The sequence below is a fragment of the Sturnira hondurensis genome, unplaced genomic scaffold (genome assembly GCF_014824575.4).
Source record: "Sturnira hondurensis isolate 20B ecotype Veracruz unplaced genomic scaffold, ASM1482457v3 Scaffold0013499, whole genome shotgun sequence".
NCBI classification, from domain to species: Eukaryota; Metazoa; Chordata; class Mammalia; order Chiroptera; family Phyllostomidae; genus Sturnira; species Sturnira hondurensis.
Genome location: NW_028086130.1, coordinates 1,038,588 through 1,057,772, shown reverse-complemented (window position 1 = coordinate 1,057,772; position 19,185 = coordinate 1,038,588). Strand labels below are relative to the sequence as shown.

General features: G+C 35.5%; 1 protein-coding gene and 1 pseudogene across 2 annotated transcripts in view; one reads left to right on the top strand and one right to left on the bottom strand.

The window, feature by feature from the left end:
- ZC2HC1A (zinc finger C2HC-type containing 1A) overlaps positions 1 to 19,185 on the bottom strand; it is a 48,193-nt gene that overhangs the window by 20,296 nt on the left and 8,712 nt on the right. For both annotated transcript variants that reach the window (XM_037061638.1, XM_037061637.1), the window contains exons 3-7: positions 13,101 to 13,217; positions 7,608 to 7,749; positions 5,737 to 5,885; positions 1,879 to 1,978; positions 1,215 to 1,314 (exon numbers count right to left, since the gene is read on the bottom strand). In XM_037061638.1, the coding sequence (XP_036917533.1) occupies positions 1,215 to 1,314; positions 1,879 to 1,978; positions 5,737 to 5,885; positions 7,608 to 7,749; positions 13,101 to 13,217 (608 nt within the window). The remainder of the gene's footprint in view (positions 1 to 1,214; positions 1,315 to 1,878; positions 1,979 to 5,736; positions 5,886 to 7,607; positions 7,750 to 13,100; positions 13,218 to 19,185) is intronic.
- On the top strand, positions 13,507 to 15,750 carry LOC118997776 (BTB/POZ domain-containing protein KCTD20-like; annotated as a pseudogene).

Below are 19,185 nucleotides of genomic sequence, written 5' to 3'. Positions count from 1 at the left end.
AGATTCAATTTATTAATTCATTACTTTTTCACTTATTTGTCAAAAATTTGTTGAGTGCCTATATGCTGTCCATTATACAATATTTTGCAGTTATATCTATCTGTAAGCAAGGCAGACACTCAGAGCTTTATGATCACAGAGGTTATGCTCTAGCAAGGGAAAAAGATTATTACCTCAATAACTCTGAAAAACTAATCAAGTATGCCACTAAATAGACAGCCATGAATGGTTCTGTTTATTATAGTAATGTTTCAGTTAATATAGTAGTATATTAGCCAGAAGCAAACACCACTGCTCTCTTCCCTGTACCTAAAACACTCCTTTAACATGTAAGGATCATATGTAAATGGACAATTGGGGTTTGAGTAGTTATGTCTAACAGTTTAATATGATGTAAGAAAACCAGAGATGTTAACTCTTCATCATATTATAAGAAGTATATAACATAAAATTATGTACTCATAATCTTTGCTTATAGTACAAACGTATTTTCTCCAGGGGATCATGTAAATGTTGATCAGATTTTCTTCTGTCAGCTGTCAGGGTCTAAGCAGAGTCACAGATGTCAGAGTGAGACAGAAAAACGAGATAGGCACAAAGTCAAAGTCATAAAGCTTTTTAGTGGCAAAGTAGGGCCTGAAATCTAGTTTTCTTTCTTCTTTTTTTTTAAAAGCTTGGGAAGCTGATTGGTTCTTTTTAAAAAATATTTTATTCATTTATCTTTAGAGGGGAAGGGAAGGAGAGAGGAAGAGAAACATCAATGTATGGCTGCTTCTTGTGCATCCCCTGCTGGGAACTGGCCCCTGCCGGGAACTGGCCCCTGTTGGGAACTGGCCTGCAACCCAGGCATGTGCCCTGACTGGGAATCGAACCACGATTGCGTGGTTCGCAGGCCCGCGCTCAATCCACTGAGCTATGCCAGCCAGGGCTCCCAGAGTAAAATTATTTAATCAAAAATATAAATGTTTTAAGACTCTTGATAAATGCTACCAAGTGTTTTTCCAGTACAGTTATACTAATTTAGATCCTCAAAGGCAGTGAGTGTGGATCTAACCAGCAATATTGAAAGACAAATTAATTTAGAAAGAAAATTAAGGATAATTAAAAAGCCAATTATCTAAACAAAATAAGGCTTAGTATTATCTATGCATATGTATACATATATACATATGTGTGTGTACATTACTAATAAATTAAATTCAATGTAGACTTACCCTACATGAGGGGCTGCTATGCCTTTATGTGAGGGAGATAAGGTCTGAAGTTTGTTTCCCAAAGAACTGCTAACTGAAGGCACTTTACCTGAAGGTACACCTTATAATAAAAAGGTATTAGTTTTAATGACACTATGAAATAGAAATCACATAAAAATCTGACAAGGAAAACAATGGTTTAGTGGCAATACATCTAAACAAGTTACAAACTAGAAAGAATTCCACATATAATATCCTTCATTTCTTATTTCTATATTTCTTATAATACACATACAAATAAAGGTACATATCAGCAGTTGACATCTTCTTCAAACCATTAAACATTTGTCTGTTAAGGACACTTGTCAAAGCTGTGTAAGTAGAAATGAGGGAAAAACAGTCATAATGAATCTAGAAAAGAACTTGGTTGACTACTCTGAACAAATGCTTCACCAACAACATCAAGGACATGCTTTGAAGCTTAAAAAAAGGAGTATAAAATATCTGAAGTAGAAGCTGGTGAAAGTTACTTTATTTTTAAGCAAAAATAATTATTTAACCTCCCAATATTTTGTTAATTATAAATCTATTTTAATAATCCAAAATAGAATACTATCTTCATTTCCTTTTCTACCAATACTGTTAATAACAAAAAAAAAACAAGTTATTTCATAGATCTCATTACCTACAACAGTCTTGCTAGTTCCACTCGGTTGTGGTAATCGTGAAGATCCTGATGATATGGTCCCAGGAGAATTTGACTTTTTAAGAGCAGGTGGCTTATACTAAAATAATGAAAATAAAATGTTATCAGCATCATTTTTTTAATATCTATTTTTAACTAGTATTTCAAAAGTAGTATTTTTCATTCCCTTCAATGAGGAATCTTTGTATTAGCTACTGTTATCCAAAATGAGAAAGTATAGATTAAAAAGTGTCATTTCAGCCCTAGTGAGGTGGCTCCATTAGTTGGAACGTTCATACACCAAAAGGTTCTGGATTCAAGTTCTGGTCATCATGCATACCTAGGTTGCAGGTTTGATCCCCGGTCAGGGAGCATATGTGAGGCAACCGATTGTTTCTTCTCAGTCTCTGTCCCTTCTTCTTTCTCAGAAAAAAATCTACAAACATATATCCTAAAGGGAAGATTAACCTTTTAAAAAAAAATGTCATCTCAGAGAGAGGTTCCCCAAAATATGTTCCTTCTCAAAACTGGTGTACTAAAAGTTTGGCTCAGATGTTCCACAGCTGAAATAAACAAAGAGCAGCTTTTTCCAGTTCACCGAGTGGGGAAACATTTAGTGGAAAATATTTCCTCAATGTTAGATTTTAAATGCCAAGCAAGTACTAACAGAAAAACTTAGAGACACACAATGATGCTCACTAGGTGGTACAGCTTTAAAGGTGAGGATTTTGCATGCTCCTGGTACGGTTTTTTATTCCACATGTATAATCCTGTCACATTTCTTGGTAAAAATTTCAAAGACTACATATCAATAAGGACAAGTCCCACAATAGTTGCCTTTTGGATATCCGCAGTATGAAGAGACAGAGCCAAGTCTGGCTTTGCCATCCTCACCAAACCAAGTCAGCTGAATGGGACATGGGTCGAGGAAAGATAGAGTACATCAGCTTCTTTTATTTTTATTTTTGCTCCATTCTCCAGAGGGATATCACTATTAATTTTATTTTACTGTATCACCTGTTCTGATAGGAAAAAATGCACTTGCCCAGGGTTACACCCCAACTTACCAACTGCACAGAATTTAAGACTCATGCCACCTTAGTCCCAGCCCAGTGCTTCAACTATAAAGTGGCTGCTGTGCTTGAGTTTAGCACAATGCATTTAGACTGCTTAGGACTTTGTGGAAATGGTTTGAAACCTGATTTTCAAAAATCAAATCATATTTCATAACCAATAATCAGTAGTAGCACTACTACTAAGATGCTGCTGGCATAGTAAATCAGTAGTGAAACACAAATGTTAAAGTCAAACATAACTCTTTGAAATTCACTATGTAACCTTTTAAAAAAATAAATCTTGATACAAGGGTCTCACACACACTCCAATACCATGCACCTTTGGAACTATTGTGCCCAAAACTGAAATTTCTTAAGGATGTAGCAAACAGAAAAGCTTCAATAATTATCTGTTAGATGAACAAATGACTAGAAGTCTTTGGAGATAAGCCATATAAAAGTTTCTTTAAAAACTTAACAGGTGTTTCTGGTTTATAAGGACATCTGTTAGTATGCCTCTCACATTAAATACCAATGAAGATATAAGGAAAGATTTTAAAATAAACAACAATATGGAAAACAAGATTTAAGAAAGACTTGTCAACATATCAGAGACATACCTACTAAAAATGGGGCCCATAAAATTGAATTAAGAAACAGAATTGGTGATACTCATATTTTGCTAATTACCATAAAAAGAGCAAAATGATCAGCATAAATGAAGGGTGGCATATTATATACTGATTGAGAGGTCAAATCTTTGGATTGAGCATAGGTAGGAAGAGCTCTCACAGCAGTATATATCAGGGACTGTAGACTTTTATGTACATATTAGAATTTATTATTAATAAGTTAATGGCTTACAAATAAAAAAAGCAGAATATTCCTTTCAAAAGGTCCTTTGTTTTTCCACTTTCTACATTAGACCTCCTACCATTTTACTCAAATTTATTGTCAGGTTTTCTGAGGCACCTAGAACCTAGCCCAACCATATCTAACTCCTAGAATATTTCTATTACTTTCAACAAGAACTAGTTAGGTTAGTTTCCTTTCTGAAACCTCATACTATGAATGCCTCTTGTTTAAAACATATTCACCTGTCTCTCAGTAAGTCACTGTTCCCCTGACCTAGATACTCTGACTTCTTCCTTACTAAGCTGTATTTTATCTATTCTAAAACATCTAGCTGAGATTCTAGCAGAATTATAAAGGCTTTTAGAATGACTTTAGCTATGAACAATTTTGTATAAGTTCATTCAGAATAAAAAACATTTTTATTTTAATACAATTATCTTCAATGTATATTTCTTTCATTTCAGTATTAGATGCTGATTATTTCATGTGTTTTTATGAAGATCACAAATCTAATATTTCCTTAGTAAAATATTATATTGACCAAGACCTTTTATTGAAATTAGAAAAGCTCAAAGAACATAGAGGCCATTCATTTCTTATAAAATGGCAGAAATTGCTATTTGAACCCACTGTTCAGCTAAGCACTAAAAATGCTCAGAACTGATAATACTGAGTGCTGGTGAAAGTACAGTTGACATGTACAAATATGACATGGATGCATTTAAGCATCTTTTAAAAAGTACTGTATTTAGTTTTCTAATAGATGAGTACTTGCTACAGTGTCTGATTCAAAGAGTACTCAATAAAAACTTCTTGAATAGACAAAGATGAGAAATTATGGGGTTAAACTCAAGTGAACTTATATGACTAGACACGGAATCAGCACTGAAACAACTGAAGGTGGGAAAATCAACTACCTGGATTTTACATTCATCAATCATTTGTCAACAAATTGTTAGAATATACACATTTTATTGTATATTCTCTGCTGTACTAATTTATTCTTGAAACAAAATAATACAAAAATCAGATTACTGTTTGTATAAAAAATATATGTTGTTTGATCTCTGGTGTGGAAATTATTTGAAAAGAATCACTGTTCCTTGTGCACAACGATGATACTGATGTACTCTATTTCCAATAACATTAATGAAAACTCAAAGAAAATACTCCCTCAAGGAGGTCCCATATTTAATGAAGTCCTTTAAGTCAATATTTCATTAATAAGTAATAAGAGAAATGGATTTATTTACTGTTTGCTAGATATACAGTACTAAAAATTATTTACAAATAAAAGCCTTATAAAAATGATATTTGCTAGAAGTATGACATTCTCAGTGTTTTTATGTAACAATATGCTTTAAGAAAAACAACAGTATTATAAAAATCAATTTCATATAACAAAATCCTTATGTGGTTAATGGTGTGCTAAGTGCTTTCACAGACATTAGTTCACTTGTGTCTCACAATACTCATGTAGTTACCACTTCACAGATGAAGAAATAAGGACTAAAAGTAGCATTTTGAATTTGACCCTACATCCATTCCCTCATGTGCATTACTTATATATAGCATGAAAATATTCAGTACTTATATAATTTTTAAAAGAGGATTTTACTGTCATTTTCTTATTCCTCTGTCACCTCTGGTTTCCTGTGCATCTGCTTCACCTATTTTTACTTATTTTCTTACTGTTTCCTAATACTTCTTTAAAGTCTATATATTTTCAAGTCTCTACTAACTCGAGTACATTTAGAACTGATTATTTTTAAATATATATTTTTAATTAGCCATTCAAATTTCCTACTAAATCATTGAGTAGTAATATCTAAATATTAACAGATGAGAAAACTACTTAAATGTTTTATAAAACATAACCACAAAACGGTAAACTTGAAAAAGTCATTTTCTCATCTGTTTGTAGAAAGGATTAAGTAGTGCATTTCACCTGAGTCCGAGAAGTAGCTTTTCCTTTGGCATCAGATGCAAATTTGCCTTTGTTACTAATACGTGCTGCTTGTTCCTTACAGAAATTTATATGTCTATCAGCTGCATTTTCATTAAATCTCCTCTGGCAATATGGACACTGAATATAATCTAAAGCAAGAAAAGAAACAACTTAATAACATAATACTTGAAATTAGACATAAAGAATTATGAGTTTATATAAAGGTAAGCATAAATACATATATATATATAGACATTTGATACACAAAATCTATTTCCTTACCCAACCTGACTTATCCAAATTTAGTAAAAGATATTTAAGCATGAAGTCTGTTAGTATAATAAATTCCAATGTTCTTCCAGCTTAGAATCAAATTTGGGGGAAAGAATCGCTGATACAAAATATGAGTAAGTAGATGAAAAGTGTTATTTCTTATTCATCTCTATAATGCAATATTTCTATCACATATACATATTTTATATGGTAGAGTAGTTAAACAATAATAACATTATTTTCAAAATATATTATAAATTTGAGATCTGTTAAAATCTTTTAATTCTATTAGAAGAGAACTGTCATACAACAGTTTAATTGACTTTATACAGTCAATTTACCTTTGAGAGGGAGTTTACCCTTTAGAATTTACATTCATCTGAAGCTCAAAAATTTGTACCACTAATTAGAGAGTAGGTCTAAAACTTCTAAAAACAAATGAGTTATTTTGTCAAGACTAAGAGATTTAAAAATTTCTAAAGCCCAAATCAATACACAAATACCTCCAAAACAGAAAGAAAATTCAACTTCATGGGGAAAATTAGGAAGAATTAGAAGAGATCCAAACCTAGTTAGGTCATCCCAGAAACACTCCTAGCCTTAAAGTTAATTACTTAAAGTTAAAGTAATTAATTACTTAATTACTCTAGAACAGAGGTTGGCAAGCTACGGCCCCTGGGCCAAATCCAGACTGCCTGCTGCCTGTTTTGATAAATAAAGTATTATTAGAACCCAACCTTGCCTATGTATTTACATATTGCCTGTGGCTAATTTCCTGTAACAGGTGTTAACAGAGCTGAGTAGTTGCAAAAGAGAAACCCTGTGGCTATAAAACCTATAATTTGTTGAGTTCTCTACAACTAAATATGAAAACTGATCATATCTAGATTTTCTAAAGAAATTTCTCTTTACTAAAAAATAAATCCCAATCTAGAATACTAACATAGTTTTCATGCACTTAACTTGTTACATTAAAATAACTACCTCTTCAGGCTACTCTAATAACCAATGTTAAAATGTCAACTGTGCTATTTTAAATCTTTTACTATCTTAATATCTCAAATGGGGTTGCCAGCATCCTGCCTTGCTTTTGTTAACCATAACAAACAACTTTTACCCACTCAATGAAGAAAACATAATACATGAGCTTAGGGCATACTTTAGGTATATAAGTTTACATGGTAATTTCCTCACATGAACTATACATTTCTGAAGTGATAGTATGATTTTTTTTCCATCCCAGATGAGATTCCAAAGAACTAGGCAATATTATCTAAATCTTACTGAAGGACTACATTTCAATTCACAGTGAGCATCATTAAAATCTGTCCTAGAATGCTAACATTTAATAGTAATTAATAGTCTTAAAAATTATATTGTAATGTTTTATGTTTAAATGAAAGTATTAAGATAAAAAGATAATGCATTTCTTAGTCCAAATGCTTATTATCACCATTATTTTGTAATAAAAATTTAAAGGTTATGCTTCACCATGCTCCATTATAATGAATTAAGTTTAATAGCAACTTAAAATTTATAAAAATTCTATCACTGTTTTCTCCCCACATGAACATTACTGTCCACAACAGTCCATATACCTGGATCATAAGAAGGTGGAGGAGGAGGAGGAAGCTTGCCCCCTTCCTTAAGTGCCTGATCAAGGCCTTTTGCTGCTCTTATGGTGGCAATGAATTCCTCATGTTTTCTTCTCCAATTAGATGGTTTCTTTGGAGGTTCAGGCTATAAAAAACAAACAAACAAAAAAAAACAGTTTTGAAACATTTTTTTAAATAATAAATTAAGGTAAAACTTGAAGAAATGCCTTATTACTTTAAAAATTCTCTTACTAGGAGTCCTTAAATGATTTCCTTCACAAATTTACAATTACAAAAAAGAACTTTATGCAACTATCTTACATGTAATTTTTAAAATACAATTATAATTGTGATTGGCACTGCTAAATTGACTTCTGTAGATGTGACATGCATTTAAATTACAACTAAGAGTGTATATCTCTGTTTCCCACAGTTTCTCCAACTGAGGTATGTTATCACACTTTTGGGTTAACTGATTAGAGGTGAAAAATAGTTGTCTTTATGGTTTTCACTGGCTTTTCTCTTACAATGAATAATATTGAGCATCTGTTCATATCATTAAGAATCATTTGTTCTGACTTTGCTGTGGAACTGTTTATATACACCTGGTCAACTTATCTGTTAGGTTATTGGTCTTTTTTTTCCCCTAAGTGATTTCTAGTAACTCTTTAGAGACCAGCCCCAACTTTCCTTTGCTAACAATTATGTCTGTCTTTTGACCTTGTCTAAGGGTCTTCTGATATAAAAATTAATTTTTTTAATGTAGTCTAATTCACCAATCTTTTCTTTGTGGTCACTGGGTTTGTAGTCACAGTTAGTAAGGCTGAATCTCACACCAAAGTAAAATGAAAATCTTCCACATTTCCACCCAGAACTTTCATGTAAAAATGTTTAAATCTCTTACACATTTGGAGTTTATCCTGATGGATGGTGTAGCATATGGATTTCACTTTATTTCCTGTTCATTAACATGGCTATGTAGCTGTTTCACTATCCTTCACTGACTTTTCTCCCCACTGAACTGGGATAATACCTTTACCATATTCTCTTTTGTATTTGGGCTTATTTCTGAACTATTTCTTTTATTTTTTACTTTTTATTATTATAAAAATCATAATAATAAAGTCATATTTGATTATTATAAGGTTTACTCCAAAATATTATATATTTGATGTTATTCTTTTATTCTTCATTTTTTATGTTATAAACTGTTGAAACATAAAATATAAAAGCTAGTAATTTCTGTATACTAACATTACACTTCATTTCTTCACTGACTTCTTTCATTACTGGCAGTAATGTATCCGACTCTTCTGGGTTTCGGTCTCACAGTAAAGGCAGTTCTACCGCCTCTCTTCCAACCCTTGGACACCTCGTTTCTTGCTATTATCTAACTCTCAGCCGCACTCACTATATTGGTTAGAGCTTAATTTTGCTCCCAACTTTAATGGAACTACTTCTAAGTATCTTTCCACTAAACATGATGTTGGCTCTTGTGCTACAAGAGACTTATTTTATTATTGAAATATCCAACTATTCCTATTATGTCTTTATTTTTTAAACCTAGAATATAGGTTGGGTATACACAATCAAAAGATAGTTCTTCAAAAACAATAATAAGGTAAGACTAATCAAAAGAGAGAGAAAAAAATACAAATAACCAAGAACAGAAAATAGTACATGATCCAATTCTTACAAACATGAAAAAGAAAACGAAAATATATTTTAATTTAATAAATTTGATAATTAAGAAATAAACAATACCCTTAGCATACTCTATAAATCAGATAAACAGAAAATCACAATAGTCTTATATTCTTATAAATGTTTTTAAAATGAATCTGTTATTTAAACAAACCCACAAAAGAAAACTTGGTCCAGATGCCTTTCCTACTGAGTTCTTAGTGACATTTTTTAAAGATAGCATCAATCTTTAAAAAAAGAGAAAATGAACAACATTCTAACTAGTTTTATGAGTAACAAAACTTTGATAAAACAAAAATTATAGACTCATTTCTCATTAATATAGATGCAAAAATCTAAACTAAATACAAGTACATTTCCATGTTGGAGATGACTAATACTTTTGTAACAGGGTACAGCCAAGAGGGGGCCCCAAATAGGGATTTGGAATGGGGTCCAGAACTCTGGGTATTCAGAAAATATTAGAAATATATATATATTTCTTATATATATATATATGATGTCCTTATATATATAGGACATGAGGACATATATATATATGATGTCCTCACCCCACAAGTCTGAGCTGAGAGGATGGGACACATGGAGCAGGGCCATTCCAAGCTGTGTTGAATAGCAGCGACTTTGCAGCTAACCCCTGGCATGGCCATTTAACATATCTATAACCTTTAACTGGTTTCATAGATGTGTTAAATAGCTGTGGCCAGGCTAGGAGCCAGAGAAGGGAATGACTTCCACCCAAGATGTAACTGGGAGGCAGCTCCCCTTGGTTATGGCACCTGCATGAGAGCTTGGAGAAGACTGGCTCCATGCCAAGAGGCCACACCTGCCCAGACTCACTATGGCAGCCCAGTAAAGCTAGAAGAACATGGGAGTCCTGGCAGGTGTAGCCGATTGTGGGAGGGGTCGGAAATGGGGCTGCAAAGGAGGACTGGCGTGGGGGTTTAAACCCAGCACAGCAGCCATATCAGGGAAAACCCCTCAGCTTTGGGGTGCTCCCTTTTGCCATGTGGCTTAGGAAGCAGGAGAGACTGTGCCTGGAAGAAAAGGGGTGAAAGGACTCTTGCTGGTGGGCTATAAGGTGCCACATGGCTTTGGATTAACTAAAGATCACAGCTGCGGCACAGCTGATGGTGCCAGAGGCCTGAATCACAGACTTCTACTTCTTTTCCTGAGATACAGTACCCCAGACTAGGGCAGTGGGAGAAGGAAGGACTGTGTGTGTCTGAGTATTCTAAAGGACTTTAGTATTTTAATGACATTAAGTCACTACTCAAAGTCTGTAGAGCTTTTAAATAAATAATTCCTTTCCTTTTCACAAATCTCTGGCACTGAGAGAAGTCTTTCTTCTGGTGGCAGGCACAGCTAACCTAGTGGGGGGACCCTCAGAGAAAAAGGGGGGTCCTTTTGGTAATAGTATATTGTTCAGCCCTCCGTCTATTCTGTAACACTTTGAAGTTTCGTACTTTATAGTCATAAATGTCTGATCACATTCATCTGCTCCACAATGAGAAGTATTAGTCATGTACTGGTCAATCCTGCTGCCCTCCTCTTTTTCTTACAGTATCTGTATCAATGCTGAGCTAATGGTTTTTTATTACTCATCACTGAATGAGTTAGGTTTTCCTGGTACAGCTATTTACAAGAGGTTTTAAGGAGAAGGAGAGTCCCAGGGTAGCCTTCCAAGCAACACAAACCAATAGTTCTCTTCTTTGTTGCATCAGATACAGATGCAAATAAGGCTGTTCTGTGTGCTTAGACACACCCCTTCTGCTTCTCTAAAACAACATGGGTCAAGAGGGTAACTACTGCCAGCTACACTTACTTCAAACAAGACATAGCCCTGCAGCGTGGGCCCCATGCCCTCAGAAAGGGTATTTTCCTTTTGGTAGTGCTTTCGGAGAGCCTCTGCCTCTGGCTGGGCCACTTAACTCTCTGTGCCTCTTCTCTTCACCTCCTCCCTCCTGGCTTTATTCCATTTCAGCCAGGATCATTCTTGTTCCTGGCTATCCAAGGCCCTGCAGCTCTTCTCAGTTCCTGCCCTGGCTGTAGTAAACAAGGGATGTACCTCCTGATAAGACCCCTCACCATCAAAGTCACCTGTAAGCTGAGGAGACCTCTCACCTAAGGTGCCAGGTTCCCAGATTCTTGGCCATAATCCCTCCTCCCAGCCCCCACACCTGCTCCAGGAACCTCTAGTGTTTCCTTAATAGGTAACTTCTCCTGGATCTCAGTTGCTCTGGGCAGCCCTTATATTTTGTGTTCTGTGGATTATGACTGTCTTTGTTTTCTCAAAAAATGAAGTTTGTTATTTGCTTTGCTCTACTGTGTTTGTGATTTGTAGAATTCCTTGATACAGATAGATCTGAGAACTACACTATGATGTTCAAAATCTTTTAACATACTGCTTCTCAAACTTTAACATGTATATGACTCAAATAAGGATGAAGTTAAAATGAGTATGGCTCTAATTGAGGTTGGTTCATGTGAGGTTCTAACTGAGTATGTCTGGTTGACACCCAAGACTCTGCACTTCTAACAAGTTCCAAAATAGTGCTGATATTATTACTCCATGGACCATCATTTAAGTAGCAAGAATATAAGCTACTTAATGTAAATACATGGCTTTTATTTTTTCTGAAGGTTAATTTTTTAAGTATATAAATTCATAAGAAAGATATAGGACAATATTTATCAAGAGATCACCGTGGATAAATTTACATAACCCCCCTAATAAGCCCACAAAATAGATGCTACCACTCCTATCACCATTTTACGGATAAGTAAAAGTATGGATTAAGTAACTCGCTCATCACAACCTGCTAAGTAGCAGAGTCAGGGTTAAGACTCAGCAGTCTGACTCTTGAGCCCTTGTTTATACCCACTGTGTTATACTGCTCCTGAAGATTTCAACAGTATTTCTTCTAAGCTAATTAAAGGGAATACAAGTATACATCTGGCAGGTGACTATGGAAAACAAATAATGTTTTACCTTATTCAAACTTCACCAGTATTCTCTTAGATAAATAGATGAAAATACAAAAATGAACATGATTTTTCTTTAGCCAAATGATTTTATTAGTAAGATTAATTGCCCCATAAAGAAATGCTTTCCTGCGCTCCTGGAGGAAGGTATTAACACTGAAAGCAGGGTTTTGTTTCAAAAACCTATTCAACAAGTTTGACTTACTCAAATTTGACTATTTCTCTGAAATAACTCTTTAAAATTTGCTGGACAAAGTATTTACATGATTTATTCTTAGTAATATAACATATCACAATGGTTTTAAAGAGACATTATCATAGGAGATTCAGTGCTTTGATTACAAGGAAGAAAAAGCTGAAAATGGCTATGTGTAGACAGCTGAGCAACCGATAAAACTTTCCTGAAGAAAGCATAGTAAGATCACAAATAATGACAATCAATCGACCAAGATAATCAATATTTATTATGCTAAGATATCTATAAATAATAGCTTTACTTTTACTTATAGTTATTACACTTCTGTTAAGAGAGACTTTAACATACTTAAATTTTATCTGAGGTAATTAACAATGACTTAAAAGGAACATGTGAGGACTTCTAATTACTTACAGCCTACAGCTAAGAAGTTATTCTCAAATGCTACAAAACCTCACTGTAATAGAGTCTGAGACAGTAGTTAGGCTTCTCCTTTGCAGTCAAACTGAGAACATTACACAAAATCCTGCTTATTCTTCAATCTTGGTATAATGATAATTGTGATTTTTTTCAATAGCAAGGTTCACACTGTTCAAAGGTCATACAATTACCCTAGGTTTAAGAGGTTTTACTGTTGGAATATCAGTTCCTTCAGCTCTTTGTCTGCTGGAATCAAAAGTCTTCCGTTTTTTAGTAGCAGTTTTCTGGCAAATGGGTCCATGTTTTTTCTGTTAAGATACAGAAAAGCAATGTATCATTTTCATTTCTACACAAGGGAAGATTTTAAATTGTTACTTTAGACCAGGTTAAAAATCTGAAGATGAAATAAATAATAAATAGTAATACATAAGACATACCTTGCTTTGACTAAAATTGTTAAAACGTATATACAATGCATGCTATTAGTTATCTTTGTCACAGCAAAAGTAGAGCTAAATACCCTTTCAAAATTGTATTGAGTTATTTAATATTCTAGTTTCACACTGATTAGAATAAAGGTAATTTCAAAAAGTCAAGATGTCTGAGTAGGGAAAAAGTTATATGCAAATACCTGAAAATAAATACTGTATATGCATTAAATACATATACATATACAGTAATAAAATACTGTACTGTATTTTAAACACCCCAAAATAATGTATATAGAGAATGCATTTGTATTAGGATTACAACAGTTAATAATAGAGGTAGTTTAGATTACTAAAGTTAAGATAACAGGATTATGTTAACATAAAGTCAACATAAAATAATAGGACAAAGTGGTCATATTTATATCCTCGTGTCCTTCCTCCAAAATCACTCCTTTCTTCCCTCTGGAACTCAAGTTTTCTACCATTCTTTATCCAGGACTTTCCTTGAACTATCTAGTGTTGCATTCCTACAGGTATTTTTCTTCTTAACATGGTTGACAACTTATTCATTCAATCATTCACTTATTTATTCATTATTTATTTATTTATTTATTTATTTATAAAGATTTTATTTCTTTATCTTTAGAGGGGAAGGGAAGGAGAGAGGGAGAGAAATAACAATGTATGGTTGCCTCTGGTGTGTCCCCTGCCAGGAACTGGCCTGCAACCCAGGCATGTGCCCTGACTGGTAATTGAACCACGATCGTGTGGTTCGCAGGCCCGTGCTCAATCCATTGAGCTACACCAGCCAGGGCTATTTATTCATTTTTTAAAAATTACAGTGGAAGCTCTCTTAACTGATCTCTAGTTAACCTACCAGATAAATAATACTTCTCACTCCACTAAATAAAACGTGTTGACTGCTGACACCGGTGCACTAAATGCACCTTTTTTCTTCTGTATTCTGATAAACACTAACTGAATAAGCTGGAACTATTAAACTCTTAGGATGAGAGGAAACCTCAGAATTGGTAGGTTTGGTGTCATGGGGCCTCTCATATTTTTCAATACACTATCAGTAGTCAATTGTTTTACATACTTGTTTCAGCCCCACAAAATAACCCCACAAAAGTACTTACAGTACTTGTTCATTCTGACAAACAAGTGCTGTAATTATAGCTATTAGAATAAAATCTTCTAAATATTAAACGTGTGGCCAGCAGGTGACTTTCTAGATGTCTGTTCTCATATTGAGTTGTCTATGTCAAAAGCATGTAGTGCTTGCTCCCCAAACTGAGGCATTATACAAGTTTGAGTTGTTACAGTAATTATATCATATGTAATTAAATCTACTACAGAAATAAAGTAAAAAAATAATTTTTCTATGAAAACTCAGCTGAATGCTCTGAAAATGATTTGAAAAACAGTGAATTGCTTTTAAAAATCACTAAATTAAATGTGAGAAAGCTGTTTTTGTTTTAAAACTTTGAGAGAAGAGTTGTCATTTAGGAGGAGTTGGAGCTGCTTTGGCACTGCCATCCCCAAGGCAGCGTCTGTGGATGCTGTGTACGTGCCCCCGGGTAGACTCACCCCTGGCACAGAAGCAGGGCAGGGAGCGGCAGAGTTGTTTTCTGATCAAGAAAAAAGGTCAGTGTACAGTCCAAGAACGAATGTTCACTGTGGCAGTGAGACAGGCAGGCTATGGCAGCAGACCAGCTGCCTGGGGGATGAAACCTCAGCTGCAGCCCAAGAGATATCTAAGGTCTGGGATAGAGATGATTACCTCCGAATTAGCACTTCAACGCTATCTGATACCAAGGTCTGAGTGGTTTACTGAATTAACTGTCTGACAACAATGCTCTCAAGCAGTCTGATCACTTCCTTGAAGAACTGATCCTGCCCATCACGGTAGGCTGTGCCAAGAAAGGGGAGAGAGTGGCACATTGTGGTGCTAATGGATGAGGATTCTGTGGACTGGGATGAAGACCCCCCCGAACTCCCACCTGTGAGGGAGGAAAAGTCGTTATAGCTTCACACTCTGCAGATTCTTCAAATATATTGAGAATCAGAATGTTGCAAAAACAGGACCTAAAAACCATCTGCATTAGAATTGACTGTTACCCTACTTGTAAAGAAAAAATTAAGAGAAGACCTAGTAGCTGATCTGAAGTAATCGATAATTCTGTGCAGTGCACCTTCATCCATATGTCATAGGAAAAGCAAGAAGGAAACAGTTGCCATGTGGCTCTCCAGTGTGCTTGGAGGAAATCCCTCACTCATCTGGTAGCTGCTGGAAAAGAAGTCTTAGAGGACAAAGAGATATTAAGGCATTACCTGCCCCCAAGTGGATAAACTGGACTAGCTCAATGCACCACTTTCTCAGATGGCTTCGAACGACTTTCAGGGTTAGGGCCAGCTATGGGTCCACGCTTCTTTGAAGCTTTTCTCTGTCTGGGCTGCCTAAAGCCAATCTTACCCATGAGTAAAAGGCATGCTTTTCCACTACCCTTTCATAGGACCACAGCAGGACCTCTCAGCCCTCACAGGGATGTGGGCTGGGTTGTGGTCATTCCCTTCAGAGTCAGTTACTGGCCACCTAGGCAAGAAGTGTTTTTAATAAAAAAAAAAGTGAAACTCAGGTTTGCTGTTTCTTCTAAGTGCTTAAATAAGTAAGCCAGGTGGTTTATACAGAAACATTTTCATACAGAAATGGTTTTCCCCAGACTGACTTACTCAGAGGTATCTCAGCAAGCCAAAACAAACCTGAATTTGAAGTTCAGAATGCAAGATTTTGGCTGCATCATATCCGTTGATGCAGTACAGCTGAGTAGGGAACATTTGCCATTGAGGCCTTGGAGAGTAATGAAGAAGGAGATAGTGTTAAAATGTGTCTGGTGATACAACATAATGATTTCTCCAAAGTGGAGGTAATATATTGAAAGAATGACAGCAAAAGGTAATGAAGCTAGAGAGTAGCTGGATTACTACACAGGATATGAAATAGCCAATGTCATTTTAAAGTAAAATCCAAGACAATGGTGTGCTATCTAATGTATATAGAAAGAAGGAGTTCCAGCCAAGATGGAGATGCATGGGCAGAAACACTTTGCTTCCTCACACAACCTGAAGGAGGATAACAACCAATTTAAAAACAATAAACAACCAGGAGTTCCAGAAAATCAAACTGCATGGAACTCCACCAACCAAGGAATTAAAGAAATATTTATCCAGACCAGCAGGAGGGGCAGAGATGGGCAGCTGAACTGGAGAACACGCAGCAAGGCGGCACTTGGGAGAGGTGGGGCTGGCTGAATGGCAAATAAAGACAATATACCTCTAGCTCCGGAATCCTATGGGAGTTGCAAAGGCAGAGGGAACTCTCAGTCTCACAGGAGAGTTCACTGGAAAGTGGGGCTAGAGCAAGGCCAGCTAGTAGTAGCATTGTTCCCTCTCTGACCACTCCCCCACATACTGTGCCACCACACAGCTAAGAGGGTTGTCCTGCCTTGGTGAATACCTAAGGCTCCATCCCCTTATAACATAACAGGTACTCCCAGACAAAGAAATAATGGCCCAAATGAAAAACAGATAAAAACTACAGAAAAAGAGCTAAGTGACTAGAAGATACACAAACTATCTGACACAGAGCTCAAAACACTGTTAATCAGGATGCTCACAGAATTGATAGAGGTCACAAAATGAGGGAAGAAATGAAGGCTATGCAAATGAAGGCTATGCAAATGAAGGGAAGGAAACCAGGACTCAAATCAATGATCTGGAACAAAAGGAAAAAAACATCTAACCAGTACAGAATAAAGAAAGAAAAATTTTTAAAAATGAGGAGAGGCTTAGGAATCTCTGGGACAACTATAAACATTCCAACATCCAAATCAGAGGGATGCTAGAAAGAGAAGAACAAGAGCAAGAAATTGAAAATTTATTTGAATAAACAATGAAGGAAACCTTCCCAATCTGCAGCAGAAAATACACTTCTGGGAAGTCCAGGAAGCCCAGAATTCCAAAGAAATTGGACCCAGACAGGAACACACCAAGGTACATCATCACTAAATTACCCAAGATTAAAGGAGAGAATCTTAAAAGCAGCAAGAGGAAAGGAGAGAGTTATATACAAAGGAATGCCCATTAAGATTATCAGCTGATTTCTCAAAAGAAACCTTGCAGGCAAAAAGGAGCTAGAAAGAAGTGTTCAGTCATAAAGAGAACCTACATCCAAGATTGCTCTATCCAGCAAAGCTACCATTTAGAGTGGAAGGGCAGATAAAGTGCTTCCCAGATAAGGTCAAGTTAAAGCAGTTCATCTTCACCAAGTCCTTATTATATGAAATGTTAAAGGGATTATCTAAGAATTAGAAGAAGATCAGAAACTATGAACAGTAAAATGACAACAAACTTATATAAGTATCAACAACTGAATCTAAAAAACAAAAACAAAAACTAAGCAAACAAATACAACAGGAACAGAATCAGAGAAATGGAGATCACCTGGAGGGTTATCAGTGGGGAGGGGAAGAATGGTGAGTGGGGAAGGTACAGGGAATAAGAAGCATAACTGGTAGGCATAAAAAAGACAGGGGGAGGTTAAGAATAGTATGGCAAATAGAGAAGCCAACGAACTTATATGTACAACCCATGCACATGAACTCAGGGGGAGGCAGAAAGCTGTTAGGAGGTGGGTGAAGGGCAGAGTGGGGATAAAGGTCAGAACAAAACTGGGACAACTGTGATAGCATAATCAATAAAATATAATTTAGAAAGAAAGAAAGAAAGAAAGAAGCCCAGGAAGGATATTTGCAAATGGTGTTCTGAGAGGTCCTTGTGTAAGGAAAAACAATCAGAACATAAGCTTTAATTCAAACTGTCAAAGTCAGTGTAATATGGAACCTTTTTTATCAAATAAAAATAGAAAAAAGAAGTTTGAGTAATGTATTCAATGCCATTTCTTTCAATCACTCGGAAATGGTTAAAGTGGACATAGTGACTTCAGAAAGCAAACCTGGTGCTTTTGTGGGAGATGGGGCCACATTCATGCCCCAGTTGGGAACACCTCTGCAGAACATTTCATCTTAATACTGGAAATATTGAGTATAAGAAGTGCTACATAGCAGAACCCTAATCAAACGACCCACATTCAAACAAAAGTCTTTACATCAAAATGTTGAGATGTCCACTTCTATTTGAAGGTACAAAAACATGTAAAGTATATAGGCATTTTTCTTATTCTCTATTTAGATGGTATTTTACACTAAAATCAGTTAAAAGTGCTTTTATTTGCATATACTAAGTATCAGAAAGTATCCGAGCCCTGGCTGGTGTAGCTCAGTGGATTGAGCGTGAGCCTGCGAACCACATGATCGCGGTTCAATTCCCAGTCAGGGCACATGCCTGGGCTGCAGGCCAGTTCCCAGCGGGGGACTCACGAGAGGCATCCATACATTGGTATTTCTCTCCTTCTCTCCTTCCCCTTTCCCCTCTAAAGATAAATAAATAAATTAATAAATCTTTTAAAAAACGTATCCAAAGAATGATTAATATATTTCAGGTATATTTTTAACTGAAAACAATTTTTCTTTGGACCTCCGAAAACAATTTTTCTTTGGACTATTTCAAACATATATTACTATTAAGAAAATAGTGCAATGAATTCCCTGTTATTCATTACCCTGCCTCAATGATACATTTTACCAATCTTGTTTCATCTATCCCAGTTTTTCCTGCAGTGCTTTATTTTTTAAAAGATTTTATTTATTTATTTTTACAGAGGTGGCAAAGGAGGGAAAAAAAGTGGGAGAGATACATTGACCAGTTGCCTCTTGCATGCCCCCAA